Genomic DNA, 17823 nt, shown 5'->3' on the forward strand with positions numbered 1-17823 from the left:
TCCATACCCTTAGACACCAAAACAAGCAGCATGACATGAATTATTCAATCAGAGGTAACCCAAAGAGCAGCAGATGGCTTGTGTGCATGTGTGTGTGTGTGTGTGTGTGCATGTGTTACTGTGTATGTATGTGCACAGATTCATAATTTGAGACATCCACCCCAGTTGTGTGTTCTCATGTGATGGGTTAATAACCAGAAGGAAGGGGTCTCACACTGTAAAGAACTGATTCTCTTCAGTTCATCCACAAGGCTAACAAATGAAGCACATTGTCATTGTGCATATTGTCTTGACTCTACTGCCATCTTGTGGTCTCTCTTTGTCCAAAATGACAAGACACAGCTGCTGTCTAGACTCATTACTGAAGGTTATATCATGGTTATAAACCCATGGACAAAAGGAGGTGGAGAGAAATGCACTTTCATTAACATTCCATTTATAATATACTATATCCTGCAGGTCCCAGGTGAAGACTTATATGTCACCTTGTGCTTTTGCCGCTTGGAGCATACTGGACAGATATGGTTTATGGGTTAACTATGGTGGGCGCTGGTTTTCTTTGAAAATGGATTGATGTGCAAGTCTCATCAGTTCCTGACATAAATGGGGTGCTGTGTGCTGGTACATGTGCTAATGGGGCCCTGGGGTTGACTCAGTTCACCAGCTTGATGTACTCGGGCCCAATGAAGGCTATGGGACAGCTCTTATTCAAGGCCAGCAATTAAGAGAACTCAAAACATCTCATTAGCCACCATTTCAGAGACAGTGTAAGTAATTGTTACTTATAATGGCCACTGAGTACAAATGCTTGGACGTTCCATCTTCAAACTGAAATGAGAATGGTTAGAACACTGATAAAAAGAAGAAAGATGTGGAGCGAAATCCAAAAGATGGAATAGAGTAGAGTGGGTCAGCAGAGGACAGAGGTAGGGACAAGCATTTACCCCCCACCTCAGTAAGCTGTTGTCGGCAGGTTAGCCTCTATTAATTAAGGTGGATGGGGAGAAAGACTATTCATTATGTGACCACAGAGAAAAACCAACAACATAGCCCTTAATGGCCTTTGCACACTGCCAGCCATCACCAGCCTGGTCACAATGGTCAGGCAGAGGCTAATGAGCGTCCATCTTTACCAAGATTCCCGTAGCGCAGCACAAAATAACAAACAATAAGCAACACGGCATTACCCAACTAGACTGCAGACGACAATGGAGATGACTGTGTCCAGGCCAAATATTAAATCTGAACAGGACAATGGCAGGAAGACAGAGTCAGATACCCAGAGTGCCAAAAGACTTTCACTGAAGACATAGCCAAAGGAGGAAGCAGAATTCCTTTAAGTTGTTTGTTTTATTCTTTCACACCTACGATCATTAAACATTGTTTATGACCCTTGGATGCACTGAGATGATACGAACAATAACAACAAAAAAGGATTATCAGAAAACAACAAAGAGCATTTCGTTAACTCAAAGGCATGACATCTGAGGGCTCCGAAACCTGTCTTTGGAAATGTATTTTACAGTGTTTACACAAAAAAGAAATAAAAATGTTTTGACAGCTGAATGTCTGTAGTTAACAATAAAGTGGAAATGTCTTTTTTTCTTATTTGAGGCTGAGGTCCACTAGTTGCACTACAGGCTTGGAATAAATCAAATCTGTTAATTCTCCTACAATAGGAACCTCAATTGCAGAGCCCAAACACAATGAAGTGAAGGAGCACCACACTCTTGTCTCATGGTAAGACACCGCTACAGGCTTGACTTGACAAACACAAAAAGATTACATTTAGTCATTTACCAAAAGATGTCACACTGAACTCATTTATTCAAGCGATACAATGCACAAGGAATAAAAGGTTCTAAAGAGGAACCACGTAGCTGACGCGAAGGCTCGGTTTGGTAGCATTGACACGTCAGGGATCTCCTGAGGAGGAGAGGAGCACTTATGTAGACCCACGTCACATCACGTCACGTGTGGCAGGTGGACAACCGGACATGAAGCACAAACACAACTCATGCATGAGTACAGGAACCTGAGGACAGAGGAGTGGTTTGTATGTGTGTTTGCGCGTGACTGTCTCAGAAGCGTCCTCTAGAAGAGAGAGAACTCAAGCTGAGGTGGAAGCAAGTTTTGACGAGGTTTTAACATTCTCCACTGTAAGTCTACAGACAATGTTGAAAGATTGAGGCCTCTTTAGAGAATAATGTTATTGCCCTGGGTTTAAAAAAGAAAAGAACATTAATAAAATAAAAAAGGACTTTCACCCTTACAACAAGCTAAGGGTATAATATTATTTCATGGTAAGGAAAAAACATTAGGACACAAGCAAAACTCAACTCTGTTTGTCAAAACAGACACACTTATAAGGAACCCATTTTCCAGGTTGTTGGCACATTCACACACGAGCTTTAAAGTCATGAATACGACATGCATGACTATGACCACAAAAAGCGCTTCACAGAAAAAGAGAAATAAAACCTGACACCCTGACTGCTTAGTCCTTTCCTTCTATTTAAATACAATCAGTTGTATCATCCTACACAGAGAATGACCCACGAGCGGTTTAAGCAGCAGCCTACCGGGTCAACTCTTGGAGAGGACCGGGTCTGATCTCAGTCATTGCAATGTGAAGCGTGTCTAACAATGGTTAGAATGGCATGAAAGACAAAATACATCTACAAAAAAATAAAAGGACACATTGTAGAAAAAAAAAAAAAAAAAAACATGGTTAAAAACAAAATAATGCTAATATACAGATCTACTCTGTCCCTAGTGTAGAACAGAGATATTTCTTCTCTTCTTTTCATATTTTAGTTTCCTCTCTATCTGAAAGGATCCCAGATGTTCCTGGCAGTCTGGTCTTCACAGAGCGATTTATACATCGCCACGGTTCTTCTGGCCCTTTCCTTCACCTATTTCTCTATGCTTTAGCCTAACTCTACTCTACTTTACCCTACCCCATAGACTCTGCTCTCCCCCATTAGCCGCCCCATTGGACATGGAGTGTGCCACTGCAGGCCGGCTCCCCCTGCTGGTCAGACGGTAGTGCAGCAGCGGTTCTGGAAGAGTTGGTCGATGACTGAGCTGTCGGCCAATGTGGACACGTCGCCCAGGTCACGCTCGTTACTGGCGATCTTGCGCAGCACACGCCGCATAATCTTCCCTGAGGGAGAAGGAGGACAAGGTGAGAGAAGACAAGAGAGAGCAGAAAAAAAGGTTAAGTTAAAAGAAGAAAAGTAACAAAACCTACATTCATTATGAATTAGACAAAAAGGTACATTCACTATTTTGAAGCCCTGTATCACAGCTTCATTTAACAAGAAAAGACAATAGATGGCCATACAAATGAGAAAGATCAGGACAATCTGAACTTTTAAGTGTCCAATCACCTGATCTGGTTTTGGGAAGGCTCGGAGCATTCTGAATGTAGTCTGGTGTGGCAATGGCACCAATCTTCTCCCTCACTGCAGAAGAAAGGACAGCACATTAACAGAGAACGCCCACCACAGCAGTCAGCAGTGAGGGCCACCAGAACATAATTCCTCAGCACTTCTGCTGGGATAAAGACATTATGTGGGATAACGACATAATGCTCAGGAGACGTCTTATTTGTGGAGGTGGTTAAAGCCAAGAGGGGGACCCTTTGTCAGGTCTAATGTAATGCCACGTCTGTTCAGTCCCAGGGCTGCAGTCACTATAACCATGCCTGAGAGATGCAATTGAAGCAAATTACACTCCCAGACTGTCTGCAGTACATCATACTCACAGCTAAATATAACCAGTGCAGTGCGATTATGTACACACATACACTCAGATTTTCCACACACACACACATCCTTTCCTTTTTATGTATAAATCATATTGTCTCACACACACACACACACACACACACACACACACACACACACACACACACACACACACACACACACACACACACACACACACACACACTCTCTCTCTCTCTCTCTCTTTGACAGACAGACACACATACCCTGCTGCTTGAGTTCGGCCTCCAGCGTGCGGTTGTAGCTGACTCCGTCGTTGAGCGTGACGAAGCAATATAGGCTCTCGCCTTTCACCGGGTGAGGCCGTCCCACCACCGCTGCCTCCGCTACCGCCTCATGCTCCACCAGTGCTGACTCCACCTCCGCTGTGCTCAACAAGTGACCTGAGAGAGAGAGAGAGAGAGAGAGAGAGAGAGAGAGAGAGAGAGAGAGAGAGAGAGAGAGAGAGAGAGAGAGTGAACAAAAACAGAAGAGCAGAGTTTAAAAGGGGGGCACATGGGTGGAATAGATTGTCTCAAAATAAAATGTATGGACCAATTTCCAATAATGAAGTACTACTGAAGTATGCATGTGAAGAACATCAGCTAAGACAACTGCAGCTCACCAGACACATTTAGCATGTCATCTATCCTCCCCGTGATCCAGTAGTACCCATCCTTATCCCTACGGCAACCTGGAGGAACAATATCAGATTGTACATTAAGTGGGTCTCCATGACAACTGGCATTTACATTTTTCAACAGGGCAGGAGGGGTGAAATGCTTGCAAAGACTCTCATCAAAAGGAAATGTTACTTCACTTAGCCACAGCCCTAAACGGATCAACAAACAACAGAGCCGGGATTGACGAGAAAAAAAAAGCTTGGTTATGTTTGGTGAGTCCTCTAATCCTGGAGAACCGTGGGGAGGGGGGGGGGGGGGGGGGGGGGGCAAGAGGGTCACATTCAGCCTTTGTCTGATTGGACTTGAAATCCAGTGCCTGTGTTGCACACTAAATGATACGGTCCTATTCAGACTACAATGATCTGCTTGTCTGATACCTCCACAAGAGCAAGAGCGAGAGAAAGAGCTTCTCACCATCTCCTGTGACATAGTATCCAGGGAATTTCTTGAAGTAGGTGGTCTCAAACCTTGGGTGGTTGTTGTACACCGTCCTCATCAGGCCTGGCCATGGCTGTTTGAACACCTGTGAGGAGGGAAGGGAGGGAAGAAGACCTTAAACTATAGCCTCTAATATGGGACTATGGCCGATGCAGCCTCTAAAAAAACCCTGTCTCTTTCAACATCATCCTCACTAACCTGTCTATCTGGAATTGGCTGTCCTTTCCTCATTCACGGTCTAACAGATTACAATGTCCTTGTTGTCTGCCAAATAACTATGCATTGCAAAATGTCACCACCCCTAGGGTGATGACCTGGAGCATTGGTGCAACATGTATAATGTCTATTTCTTCGAAGGGACTCTATAAACCAAATATTTGGCAAAACAAGTGTGTCTAGAGTGAAGAGGTGACAAGTAGAATTTGGAGGGGGTGATGGTCAAAATAGTCTAACTTATTTCACTCTTTTGCAAAAAGGATATCATTTTTGTTACAAAGATTTTTTTATAAAATGAGGTTATAAATAGCAGATTATAAAGCCACAGGAAATGTCACTGGTGTGAATGAGAATGAGGAAGTAAAAGAAATAAAGGAACTACAATCAAGCAGAAATGTGGATAGTGGGTAGACTTACCAGGTAACCCTCACTTGGTCCCTCCAGCTCCTCTCCTGACTCATTCAGGATAGCAGGAACAACTCCAAAGAATGGAAATGTCTTTTAGGGAAACGAAACGATGTTACTATGCATACGCAACACGTGTATTACAGATATATTAAAATTAGGAACACACTCATTTGCTGTTCTAGTTGATGAAGCTGATTTTCATCTTTAAATCAGAACATCTTCCAAGATGAGAATAACTCACTGCTGATCCCGGCTTCATGGGTGTAGCTGCTGGAAGCGGTGTCAACACGTGTCCACCCTATTATACAGGATAAAGAGCAGCAAATGTGAGGACTGATGGGAAAGGGATAATATTCTAAACAATATCAGGGCATTAAGTGACAGTGAAAGATTCTCAATGTACAGTATTTACAGGCATCTAAAGACATTAAACTTAATAAATATAATGAGGGCACATACTGGGCAAAGTGTGTGTGTGCGTATGTGTGTGTGTGTGTGTGGGGGGGGGGGGGGGGGGGGGGGGGGAAAGAGCGGGGGAGAGTGATAGAAAGATGAGGTGAGTAAGGTGAGAGAAAGAGTGCCCACCGTTTCCGTCTGCCAGAAGGTGTCCACCACCGGGCACCTCCTCTCCCCCACCACGCTGTAGTACCACTGCCAGGCCTCCGGGTTGATGGGCTCCCCCACAGTCCCCAGCACCTTCAGAGAGTCCCGCTTACACCTGAGGGGCAGACGGCAAAGGACATGTCAGAGGAGCTCAAGGACTTCAGGATGACACACACACACACACACACACACACACACACACACACACACACACACACACACACACACACACACACACACACACAGCTCCTAATTCCTGAACACAGAGCTGGTTTTGCTCACAGAGTAGAAACTCACTTCTTCACGGGATCACTGCCGTACTTCATGAGCAGGCGGATGGCGGTGGGCGCTGTGTAGAATTTGGTCACGCGGGTACTTATCAACAATCTCCCACATGCGGCTCACCTCAGGGTAGGTGGGCAGACCCTCAAACTGGGTTAAACAGGAAACAGAGACAAAGCACAGGCCGATACATTTTAGCATGTAAACCCTTAGAGAGGCCTGAAATTATACGCCATAACCTCCTCCCATTACTCTACTGTTTTGTTCCTGTCGTAACCTTAGAAACCTACAGACCTCTGCCCATACATAAAGCAGTATGTATGAAAATGGCAAATCCTCTGACTGTTCACAGTTAAAGAAGGCAAGCTGAGTTTTGAATGGATAGTTAGGCAGTGTTCCCTCACCAGCACACTGGTGGCCCCATTGGCCAGGGGGCCGTAGGTGATGTAGGAGTGACCCGTGATCCAGCCGATGTCTGCTGTGCACCAGTACACGTCTGACGGCTGGTAGTCAAACACCAGCTTGAAGGTGGTGGCTGTGTACAGCATATACCCACTCACTGTGTGCAGTACTCCCTGAGAGAGAGAGAGAGAGAGAGAGAGAGAGAGAGAGAGAGAGAGAGAGAGAGAGAGAGAGAGAGAGAGAGAGAGAGAGAGAGAGAGAGAGAGAGAGAGAGAGAGAGAGAGAGAGAGAGGATGACACAGACTGCGTTAGAAGAAGTGAAAGTTGGCCAGGGAGGAGGAAGGATGTCAACTTAAAGACAGAGAAAAATATGACGGAGCCAGTACTGTAAAAAGCCTCTTACAGGAGCATTAGAAAGGGTATGCAAACTGGATCACAGTCGGGGGAAGGGAAAAATAAGAAAAATAAGGAAGCAAAAAGACAACCATAACAACACAACCATAAATGGAGACATAAGGAAGAAAAGATAAGGAAAAAAGGAGGGAGCGGCCACATATAAAAGGAGCTGAACCGAAGGAGGGGGCTACTTAGAACTGCAGGTTTGAGGAAGAGAAACATTACGTGGAGGGGGATGGGGTGTGTGTGTGTGTGTGTATGTGTGGGGATGAGGGTGGAGTGATACCTTGGGTTTCCCGGTAGAGCCGCTGGTGTAGAGGATGAAGAGGGGGTCCTCCGAGTCGCACCACTCCGGTTCGCACTCCTCCGACACTCCGTTCATCAGCGTGTGCCAGCACCGGTCTACGTCCGGGTTCCATGGCACCTGGGCGCAGCGCAGAGGCACGAGTTTACCACAGCACGCACCATCATCAACATCTCCACGCGTGTCTGTGTCTGTGTCTGTGTCTGTGTCTGTGTCTGTGTCTGTGTCTGTGTCTGTGTCTGTGTCTGTGTCTGTGTCTGTGTCTGTGTCTGTGTCTGTGTCTGTGTCTGTGTCTGTGTCTGTGTCTGTGTCTGTGTCTGTGTCTGTGTCTGTGTGAGAGTGTGCATGCAAGTGTTTATATGCTGAGAAAATGTACGGAGACTGCACATTTTCCATGAACACAAGACTTGTTAAAAAAACAAAACAAAAAATGAATAAAAAAAAACCACAAGACTTGTTAATGTTTTTGATCTGTTCTGGAAGCGCTCTGGGACTCGACACCCATCTGGTAATTCTGTAACTGTCGAGCAGAGCGGTGAGTTATCAAGAGACCCTGTGAAGATAAACTCCACATCCAAAAGCTATGCTAGATGACAACTACTTAATCTATGCAGAGAGAGAAACATGATTAGATCACCCATGATCTATCTGATTCTACTCAAAGTGACAGGGGGAAAAAAAGAGAGATTAAATATGACATGTGGATGAGGGGCTGAGAACAGATCAAAGAGGAGGGTGGGGGGGATGATCAGAAACAGGTGACTACTAATCACTACTGGTTTAGCAAGAAGACATGTAGTACAGAACCTCGTAGACTACCTCATGCAGCCCTGTGCAGTGTGCAAGAGGTGCACTAGCTCGGAAAGATATTCGACACCATTTCATTTAAGTGACGGTCTCATTTAAATGAAGCTCAAGAGGAAAAAGTACAAGTGGCAAGTTGTACCGACTTCACAGCGAGCGTTCAAATCGATGAGACAACGAAGCCAGTTCTACATAGCATTGACTTAAGGGCCCTCATTCACTTCAGAATGATCTGACTGAGTGAGAGGATTTGTATCAAGGGTGGAGGGTTCAAAAAGGCACTGGACAGGAACACGGACCAGTGCTGCAATGTGTTGAAGTCGGATCAACAAAATAATAAGGTCACGGCTGGGGGTCAATATATAATCAAAAGAAGATAAAGACAAGTACTATTTATTCAATTTATATACTGTATATAACTATTATACTAAAAGATAAATACTGTATAAAACATGTATAAGATAAGTACCGTTTAAGCTATGTTAAACAATAAGCACTAGAAACAAAATGGGAAATAAACCAATTGCTTTTTGCTTGCAGAACATCATTATGGGATTCATTTTGGGGTTTGTATGCCTACAGTGACCTCCCAGCGGTGACATTGTCATGATTAGTATGGGCCGTTAGTGGACACAGGACAGTCAGCCTGTCAGTTGTAAGCATGTGGCAGGAGCAAGAGACAGGAAACAGCCTCCCCGCCCTATGGCTGCTGAGAAGCAGACAAGACAGGTGTTAAAGGACGGAGAAGGAAACGAAACACCCAGGGGTGAGAGACGGTGTGAGGGTGATATAGAGATAAAAAAAGAGTGTGTGTATGTGTGTTTGAGGGGGTGGGGGTGTTGTGTGCGTGTTTGGGTGCTTGAGGGTGAAATATATATACAAAGAGTGAGTGAGTGAGTGAGAGAAAACAGTTGAGCACAGGGTGGTCTATGTGAAATACCTGGGGGACGGGGCGGACCCTCTTTACTCTTTCTTTCTGTTTCTCCTGCTAGAAAAGGGGTTAATGGAAAGGTTATTTCAACGTAAAATTTGAAAAAGGAGAAAAAAGGGGTACATGGTAACACTTTAAAATGCAGGATCCAACACATAGCTCCATTTCAAATGCTGACACAAGCTTTCAAGTGACAGCAGACTGTTGTGGAACATGCTCCACCTCGCATAAGGCCAGCAGTGTCAGGGAAAGCTTCTGTGAGCATATGACGGGTCTATGACATCAAACCCTTCAGCTTAAATGTTACCAGTCATTTATGGTTCTACTGCACTGGTACAAAACCATACAAGATGAGAACAAGAGGCTTGCAAGCTTATTGGATACAAAACATGACAGGGAAAAGGGTTTCAAAAATAATGTACACATGAAGAAATAAAGATGTTATATTAGTTAGTTGGGGCATAGATAGAATAAAATGTGAAAAGCCATTGTTGAAGAACCAGAAGAACAGGTGATGAGGGGGAGGATTAGCCCTCACCTGCAGGTCAGGACAGGGGCGTTTGGCAGGAGGAGACTGGGAGCCGGGGGCAGCGGCCTCCTCTTTAGACAGATGCTTCAGTATGATACACCTCTTAACAGGAACACCTCTGTGTAGGGGGAGGGGGAGATGGAGAGGGAGAGCGAAAGAGAATACTCATTAACCACAAATCAGTTGCGTAACATTTTCCTGTTAGAAACTCCAGCAGTATTGTAATAAATACATAGTGAGGAGAGATGGGGCAATACATGGGATTTGCAATGAATGGGCAATCCTCCAAGGCGTGCAGACAATAATTGGACAAACTCAGTGACATTTTATGTGTGCATGCTGGGTGTGTGCAACACAGGCTATGCTATACATACGGTGTATGTCTGTGTGTGTACGTGAAAATATGTGTGTGTGTGTGTGTGTGTGTGTGTGTGTGTGTGTGTGTGTGTGTGTGTTAGGGAGGCTGTAAGTAGGGTGTCTGCGTGGCTCTTACTTGTCCCTGCACTTCTGCAGTGCATCGTCAGCGATCACCTTCAGGTTGATCAGCTTATCTCCTCTATAAAAGCCATCTGAGATTGGGGGCGGAGGGGGGGGCAGGCAGGGAACCATGAGAGACAACATAATTAAATACAGGACTTAAACAGACAAATCAAATAATTGGAACACACAGGCATTTCCTGTGCAGAGTGCTTTTCACAATGGCTCAAAATAGCCATGGACAGGAATGACTATTCATAAAGCCCATATAACGTGTACAGTATGCCAGCGAAATAATGTGACAAAAGCACAACAACTTCTATCACAAACATTCAGCTGCTAAATATCCAACACAAATCATCTTAGGTCCCTGATTAAACTGGCAGCCTGTGCTAAGGAAATGCTAGACCTTGACCACCCCTTTAGTCAAAACCAAAGCCCCTCACTAAATGGGCTTTGACCCTAATCCGATTAGTAGCACTCCAAATCCACAGTCTGGTGAGGAGTGTGGTTTGCAGACCTTTCCCTTTTCAAAGGAATGAAAATCAGCTAATTGACACCAAGATTAAAAAGGCAAGGATAATCTCAGGGAATATAAACCATCTGAGCAGGCACATTCTCAGTTTGATTTCTTACCGGCAGTGATAAGCAACGAACACTGCGAGTCCAAGATCCTCTCGCACAGGGATTCCGCCGAGAAGCCGGCAAACTGAACGTGCAGAAACACACACACACACACACACACACACACACACACACACACACACACACACACACACACACACACACGTCAGTGAATCTACACACTGATATGGGAAATATCTATTACCCATGAAACACCCAGTTTATGAAGTCATACCATAAAAACCCTGTGGCAGAATCATCATAACACAACAAATGTCAAGTTATACCATCATGCTGGTGTTTCTAACACATTTCTTTGCCCATTCCTCTAGTCCAGCCACAGTGCTGATGACTGGCCACTCACCACGATGGAGTGCACGGCCCCGATGCGAGCACAGGCCAGCATAGCCACCACCAGCTCCACCACCATGGGCATGTAGATGGACACACGGTCCCCCTTCTTCACACCTGTGGGAGGAGAGGGGGGACATGAGTCATTGGGAGAAAAATAAACCCCCTTTCACTCACACAGGAAAAAAAGGATTTCAAATTCTACTTTTTTATATCCTGGCTGAGATTACAAGCTTGACATACAGAGCCAATCATTTTATGAAACACTACACATGACTGAATAAACCAGTAGAATGTTGTATATTGGGGAAATATTTAGCATGTTGTACTAATACCCTAGTTGCTTATTGTAAAAAGTTGGAAAACCAACAAATGAGGCCACCATATAAAACGCACATACAGCCACACACACACACACACACACACACACACACACACACAGAAAGTCCTGAAGCTGTTGTACCTTGTGACTTCAGGACATTGGCGAACTTGCAGACTCGCTGGAGAAGCTCCCTGTATGTTATGGACATCTCATCCCCTGGCTCATTCCCTTCCCTGTTGGAAAAGATGCACAGTTACATCAACAGACAATGAAAATCCATACTTGTTTTGAGACCCAATACTCTATTAGGGCTGTATTCAGAATGGTCTAATTTCAGTAGTAACAGACTGGCATTGAAACAAGTGTGGACAGCACTCCAAAACTATTGTAGATCTTACAGACAGACATATAAAAATGTTTTATCACATTTAAACGCTGTGTATTTGGTGTCCACTGTGTCAAGAAGTGCTCATAAATACAGCAATGATTAACGTTTGCCTTTTAAGAGGCCTGACTTATGCAACATCACTGGTGTAGCAATCTTTTCAACTGAAAGCACCCAGTTGCGATTGACAAAAAAAAATGTGCAGCTCTTGGCACATAGCTGAGAGAACAGGTTATACCCGGAGTCAGACTGTGTTTCTGAGTTTCAGAGTAGGACAGAACAAGGTTCACAATAAGCAACATGAACATCAAGTAGGCTATTTCTATAAAACCCCCATCAATGGTAAAATATATTCAGAAAGAGTCAGCTGAACATACACACAGAGCTGGAGCCAACTTTGGTAGCAAACTCCATCCTCCACATCTTAAATGAGGAGCATTCAGGAAAACAGAAGAAATCAACAGCACTGCCTACCACTCTTATTACTTCCAAACACATTGACCTAATATATACCCGTTACAAGCACCAGGACCTGAACGCAGAGACAATACAGGCCCAGATGTGCACAAACACAACCCCCCCCCCACGCTAACATTCTAAAAATAGCACAGGGCGGAAGAAGCAATGATAAATGCAGGTACTGTTTCTCCCCACCACCTGTGCCAAGATCAACATGCAGCATTCCATCAGCGCATGGGTCTAAATAGTGAACCTTGTTGCATAGAGTGGATGACTTGATGGAGCAATTTCTGCCCTGTGCAGGCACAGGGGACAACGGGGGATGTCGTAATTTCCCCCCACACAAAGTCTCCCTTGGTAGGTTGGACTTCAACTGTAACAGTAATTGAATTTCAGGCAGCAGGGCAGCAGACACGTGCTCCATTCCAACACAGAGCAAGGCTCACTAAGGCCAAGTTCAACTTTTCAGGCCAGGTCTTTTCCCCTCTGCCATATTTAAAAGTCAGAAGTCATGGTGCAATCCGATGAAGCCCTGAGCCCTGAGCAATTGCAAAACACACAGGAGAAGGAAAAATATTGTCATGGTGCCCAAAAGCAACCTCCCAGTACCGCCCAACCCGCACTGCCCAGATCAGGCTGACGTTTACATAGTGGCACTGCTCCTGTTGGGGCCGATACAAGAGAGATCCTGTATGCTGCTCTGTACGCAGTCACAAAGTGTCCTGCCTTCACCTTTTAAGCTGCAGTAAAAGTCAAACATTCTTTCTCTGTGGAGGGGGTGGAGGCAATATGTGACACAGAGGACATGACAGCAATGTAGTCGTGCTTATTGACACATCTCTGTGCAAGGATCCACATACAGAGAGATACAACAGACACGCAGGCCTACTTGGCCGGTGACGCCCAAGTTGCAAGTCAGCTGACAACAGTGAAAAGGTGCCATGGGGTGACAGCACAAATCTACCATGAAGACACAGGGAGCCTTTACACTTCAAAGCACGGGCCATCTCTCTGTGATAAACCACGAGAGCTTGAACTGCTTGGGAAATGTTCCCTGTGCACACAAGGCCAAAGAGTAAGTAAGCCTCTAAGGCTTAAGGATATTTCTGTGTTACTTCTGCATGGGTGCAGACACATCCATACCTTTTGTCTGCCTGTGCTGAGGCAGAACTGAGTTTGAAAGCCCATTAGCAGTAATGCATTTGCAGGTGCGGCCTATCAGAGCAGTGCAGCGGCCAGAGGACGCAACCCGGCCCAGTCAATTTACATGAGCAGATGATTCACTATGAGTGGCCTCTAACCAACATTAAATCATACACCATGGCAAAGCACTGTACCGCCAGGCAATGCATGCTCCTTAACCAACCTCACTTTCTGAAAGAACCTCATTTACACAACTGTTGCCCATAGTATGTCAAACAAAGGGTATGTCATTTAGGAAACAAGTAGGTTGTGTAACTGATAACTTAGTTGAATAGCCATATGACTTAGGGCAGAGTCCATCACAAATGCCTTCTGTAGGTTAGTGTTGAGACTAATGCAGATAACTTAAAATGGGGAACAGGACACAGTAGATCCACAGTGGAGATGGCACAAGCTGGATGAGGGAAATGAGAGTGAACAGGCCCAACGATGGGAATTAAAGCTGACAATGGGAATGGCTGACTGGACCTAGCCTGTCCAAAAAGACATATATTTTACACTTGACAGATCGCCAACTTGAAAGGCTTGAGGAGGAGCAGCCCCCACTCTCTCTGACACCAGCGTGCTAACACACGCACGCAGACACACACGCAGGCAGACAAACACGCGCACGCACGCAGACACACACGCGCACGCACGCAGACACACACGCGCACGCACGCAGACACACACGCACGCAGACACACACGCACACACACACACAGGTCAGGCAGAGAGGATACTGGAGGCAACATTGACTGTCAGGCTATATCTCAACAGAAGAGCTTTTGCTGGGATTATAGTCTAGAAACACTGAATTGAGAAGAGTTTGGGCAAATCAATTTCTTTGCCCGGCCAACCAGCGAGGTAAAGATAGTAGTTCAGTTGATGACAAAAAGGAAGCACTGACATCCTGCAACAACAACCATGGTGAGGAGAAGTGTGGTCGGTAAAGATGAATCGATTAGATTTGTTCTATTAGACATTATATTGATAATACAGTGAAGACCTGGTGTCTGTTGGGGTAAATAGGCTAGATGACATAACTTCACTCTTCTTTATTTAGTACGATTGATTAAACAGGCTCTGCCTCAGGCTTGCATAGTGAGTTTGTATTAAAATAAATAATTTTCATTTGACGTTAGAGTTAGTGTAGTGAAGAAGAAATTGAGCAATTCCAGACTGCAATGTGCATAGTGAAATTTCTTGTATGGTATATAAGAAAAACATCTAGTCCTTATCTTCCAGACCAGCATATCAATTGTGAGGTATTTATATGGGACCAACTTGCTATACCATAACAAACCTAACAACCTAGATGACCAAGAGTTATTTCAGAATGAAATGAGTGGCAAGGTGGGTGTGCTGGTGCATAGATTGGAAGATCTAGTGCTGGTGATTACACGTGGCTCTAAACATAATACAATGAGCCAACACCTTTAGACAAGTCTAAAGTCCATAGAATGAACACCTTCAGTCAAGTCTAAACTCAATAAAGTGAAGGTCAAGATGCCTTAAATATTTACTCCACTCAACACACACAGACTGACCAGTAGAAGGCAATGTTGTCCCCCAGTTTCTTCTCATGTACGTTGCGATCCAGCACATTGTAGCAGATGTTGGTGGTGGCCCCTTCCATGCACTTGACGAAGATCTCACCCTTGGTGACATCGAAGTTGTAGTCCATAAACTGCCCTGTGTGCTTCGTTTTCCAGAAGAAATCTTTGGAAATGTCTCCCCAAAACTCTACAGAGGAAAGAATTTGATCTTTAAGTCAACGACCATATAAAATACTCATTCCATGAATCTACGAAAGATCTTCTCAGACCTCATAGGAACACTAATTATTTATTCACACTTGCCTTCCTCAAAACGTTTTGATCTATCACACTACATCAAAGTCAAACATAATAGCAGAAGTATTTATAGCGACCTCAAATTAAATGAAGTTTCGTTTTTGCAACCATAGAAAAAAAAGTATTTCACTCATACAAGCTAGTCAATGCTTTAAATGGACTATAGGTCCCTAGGCACAGTTTCAGTGAAACAGGGTAAGTGCAGGCCTAAAGACGTGGATCATCACACACGAGAGCTGCAAGTTGACAATGAACGTCTAAACAACAACAAAGCTCCATTTGACAGGCCGTTTTAAATATAGATAGACAGAGAGGCGCATTACATGCTATTTAAAAACGGAAAGCTATTTATCAGACCCTGCAGATGACGAACATCCAATAATAGCGGGTAAATGTTTTAGAGTAAAACAAAGCAGACTGCCACCGGTGAAGGCAACTTAAGTGTGCATTTGTGCACAATAGTTATCGCACGAAAACGGAGTGTGAATGACAAGGACACCATCTCCATTACAGAACACTGCATTTGTAACGTCAGGTGAATAAGCACTGCATGATAACTATTATTATAACACCCGGGTGTGCAAATTAATGAAAATTAAGAATGCCAACCACTCCAACTCAAGTTAACTCGCGAAGGGAAGCTAGTTTTGGTCACAGATAACTCACCCCACAGAGGAAACGCCAGCTGCCTCACTTATAGGGAAATTGAGGCTACTTACCGTCAGGGTTCTCAATCGATTTCATATACATTTCCTTGTATTTCTCAAAGCTGGGTATATGGGCCTCCTTCTTCAAATCACCACCAGCATGATATACGTCCTCCCTTGGTGCTTTGTCTGGAATCATCTTGACTTGTTTAGCTAGCTAGTGTTCACCACTGTCAAGTCTGTAAAAAAAACCTGTTATGAGCAACCTGGCGGGAGTAATTACTGGGTAACATTAAATATCCCGCAGTGTTTGATGATTCAGTTTGGTTTGCCAACTGACGCTCTATTCTGCTCTTGATTCAAAAAACGTCAATTAGCATATTTGACTGGTACTTAATAAAAAAGGCTAGCCATTTAGCTAACAGTTAACTAGCGAGGGACTGATACATGTCAGCTAACTTATCTAGCCTGGCTCTCAAATTGTTTGATTTAATCTACTTTTACCTTCCTCGTCATTATTCCATGACTGTTAGCGTTACAGATAAAGCTTGTCAACTAGTTAGTAGATGCAAATCAATGGTTTACGGGTCATACGATAGTATTGAACATCTATTAGCAAGCCAGTTACCAGCAGTTGCGAGCCCTGTGTTGTGGCTAACCTTCGACTGTCAGAACGCGCGAGATCAGGCCGTAAGCAAAACCATGCTTTCGATAAAAGTCTCACCTTTTTTAGTTTTACTGCAAGTATCTAACAGTGTGCGCCAAGAACACCATCAGCCCCCAGAGTAGACCTATTTTACTCTGAAAGCTTAAATGTTGCTGTGTCCTCTTCCCTCTGGCTTGAATGCAAGACAACGAGACGTGCTGCAGCCACGGCCAGAGAGACGAGGCTTTGCATGCTTGTCCCTCCTATTTTTTCCTCCGTGAGCAAACAGTAGCCCCTGATGGGTGAAAAGGTAACCAATCGGCTGAGAAAATGAAGATGACGTAAATGTCTATTTTGCATGTGGCAGTACGAGTAGCATACACACGTCTGTGAACTTGTGGAAGTGGTTACTTTGGGTTACAATTGTTTTTTGGGGTATTTATGTTTGGTCACAACCACAGACACGTTAGAACTAATTGGATAGCAGTTATGGGGGAAAGTGTATCGTACATTAAAATGTAGTTGTCATGGAGGGATTGTTTAGTTCATTCTCAGCAGAACAGACAAAGCATAAATGAAACATTCTACTCAAAGACAAGACAGTGCCAGGCTGTGTCAGACACACAGTCACTTACTGTAGCCCACAGAACAAGAGCTATCTGGTCTCATAACAGCCTTCAGAAACCACCGGATCACAATCGCCCTCAGTCACACAATCACCCCCAGAAAATGAGACTCCAATGCTTCCTTTCAAGGGGGAAAAGGAGCTGCACATGCAGTGAGAAGACATGGGTGTGGTGCAGCTTCTTAGATGACCGTAGAGGAACACCACCAGAGGAGGGTTATTGGTCATTCTAATAGTTCTTTTCAGTGTTCAATCACAATTTTGGTACAGTCACACAGTTAAAGTACTAAAACACAAAATGTGACATTAAACTAGACGTAACGCAAAGCGTTACAAAATATGACCGCCGAACTGTTCAGTAGGTTTTGGCACAGAATGAGTCATGGTTGTCAGTGTGTTTGTTTGATTTTATGTGTTTTGTGTGTAAATTGGTTTGTGTTTCATTTGTATGTATTAAAGGAATTGTTTGTGATAGATTTTGAT

The 17823-nt window shown here is 44.3% G+C and overlaps 1 protein-coding gene across 1 annotated transcript; it reads right to left on the reverse strand.

The window, feature by feature from the left end:
* Positions 1 to 1446: 1446 nt before the first annotated feature.
* acss2 (acyl-CoA synthetase short chain family member 2) lies at positions 1447 to 16917 on the reverse strand. The gene is given in 21 exon segments (XM_080853358.1): positions 1447 to 3166; positions 3393 to 3467; positions 3998 to 4174; positions 4396 to 4464; positions 4868 to 4976; positions 5525 to 5605; positions 5757 to 5813; positions 6101 to 6233; positions 6416 to 6489; positions 6491 to 6550; positions 6805 to 6975; positions 7485 to 7622; positions 9247 to 9294; positions 9776 to 9884; positions 10260 to 10335; positions 10880 to 10952; positions 11232 to 11335; positions 11682 to 11773; positions 15117 to 15312; positions 16142 to 16308; positions 16794 to 16917. Coding segments are annotated over 20 exon segments (2097 nt in total). The 5' UTR covers positions 16269 to 16308; positions 16794 to 16917; the 3' UTR covers positions 1447 to 3038.
* Between the last annotated feature and the right edge of the window lie 906 nt (positions 16918 to 17823).

This window comes from Sprattus sprattus (assembly GCF_963457725.1).
Source record: "Sprattus sprattus genome assembly, chromosome: 16".
Lineage (NCBI taxonomy): Eukaryota > Metazoa > Chordata > Actinopteri > Clupeiformes > Clupeidae > Sprattus > Sprattus sprattus.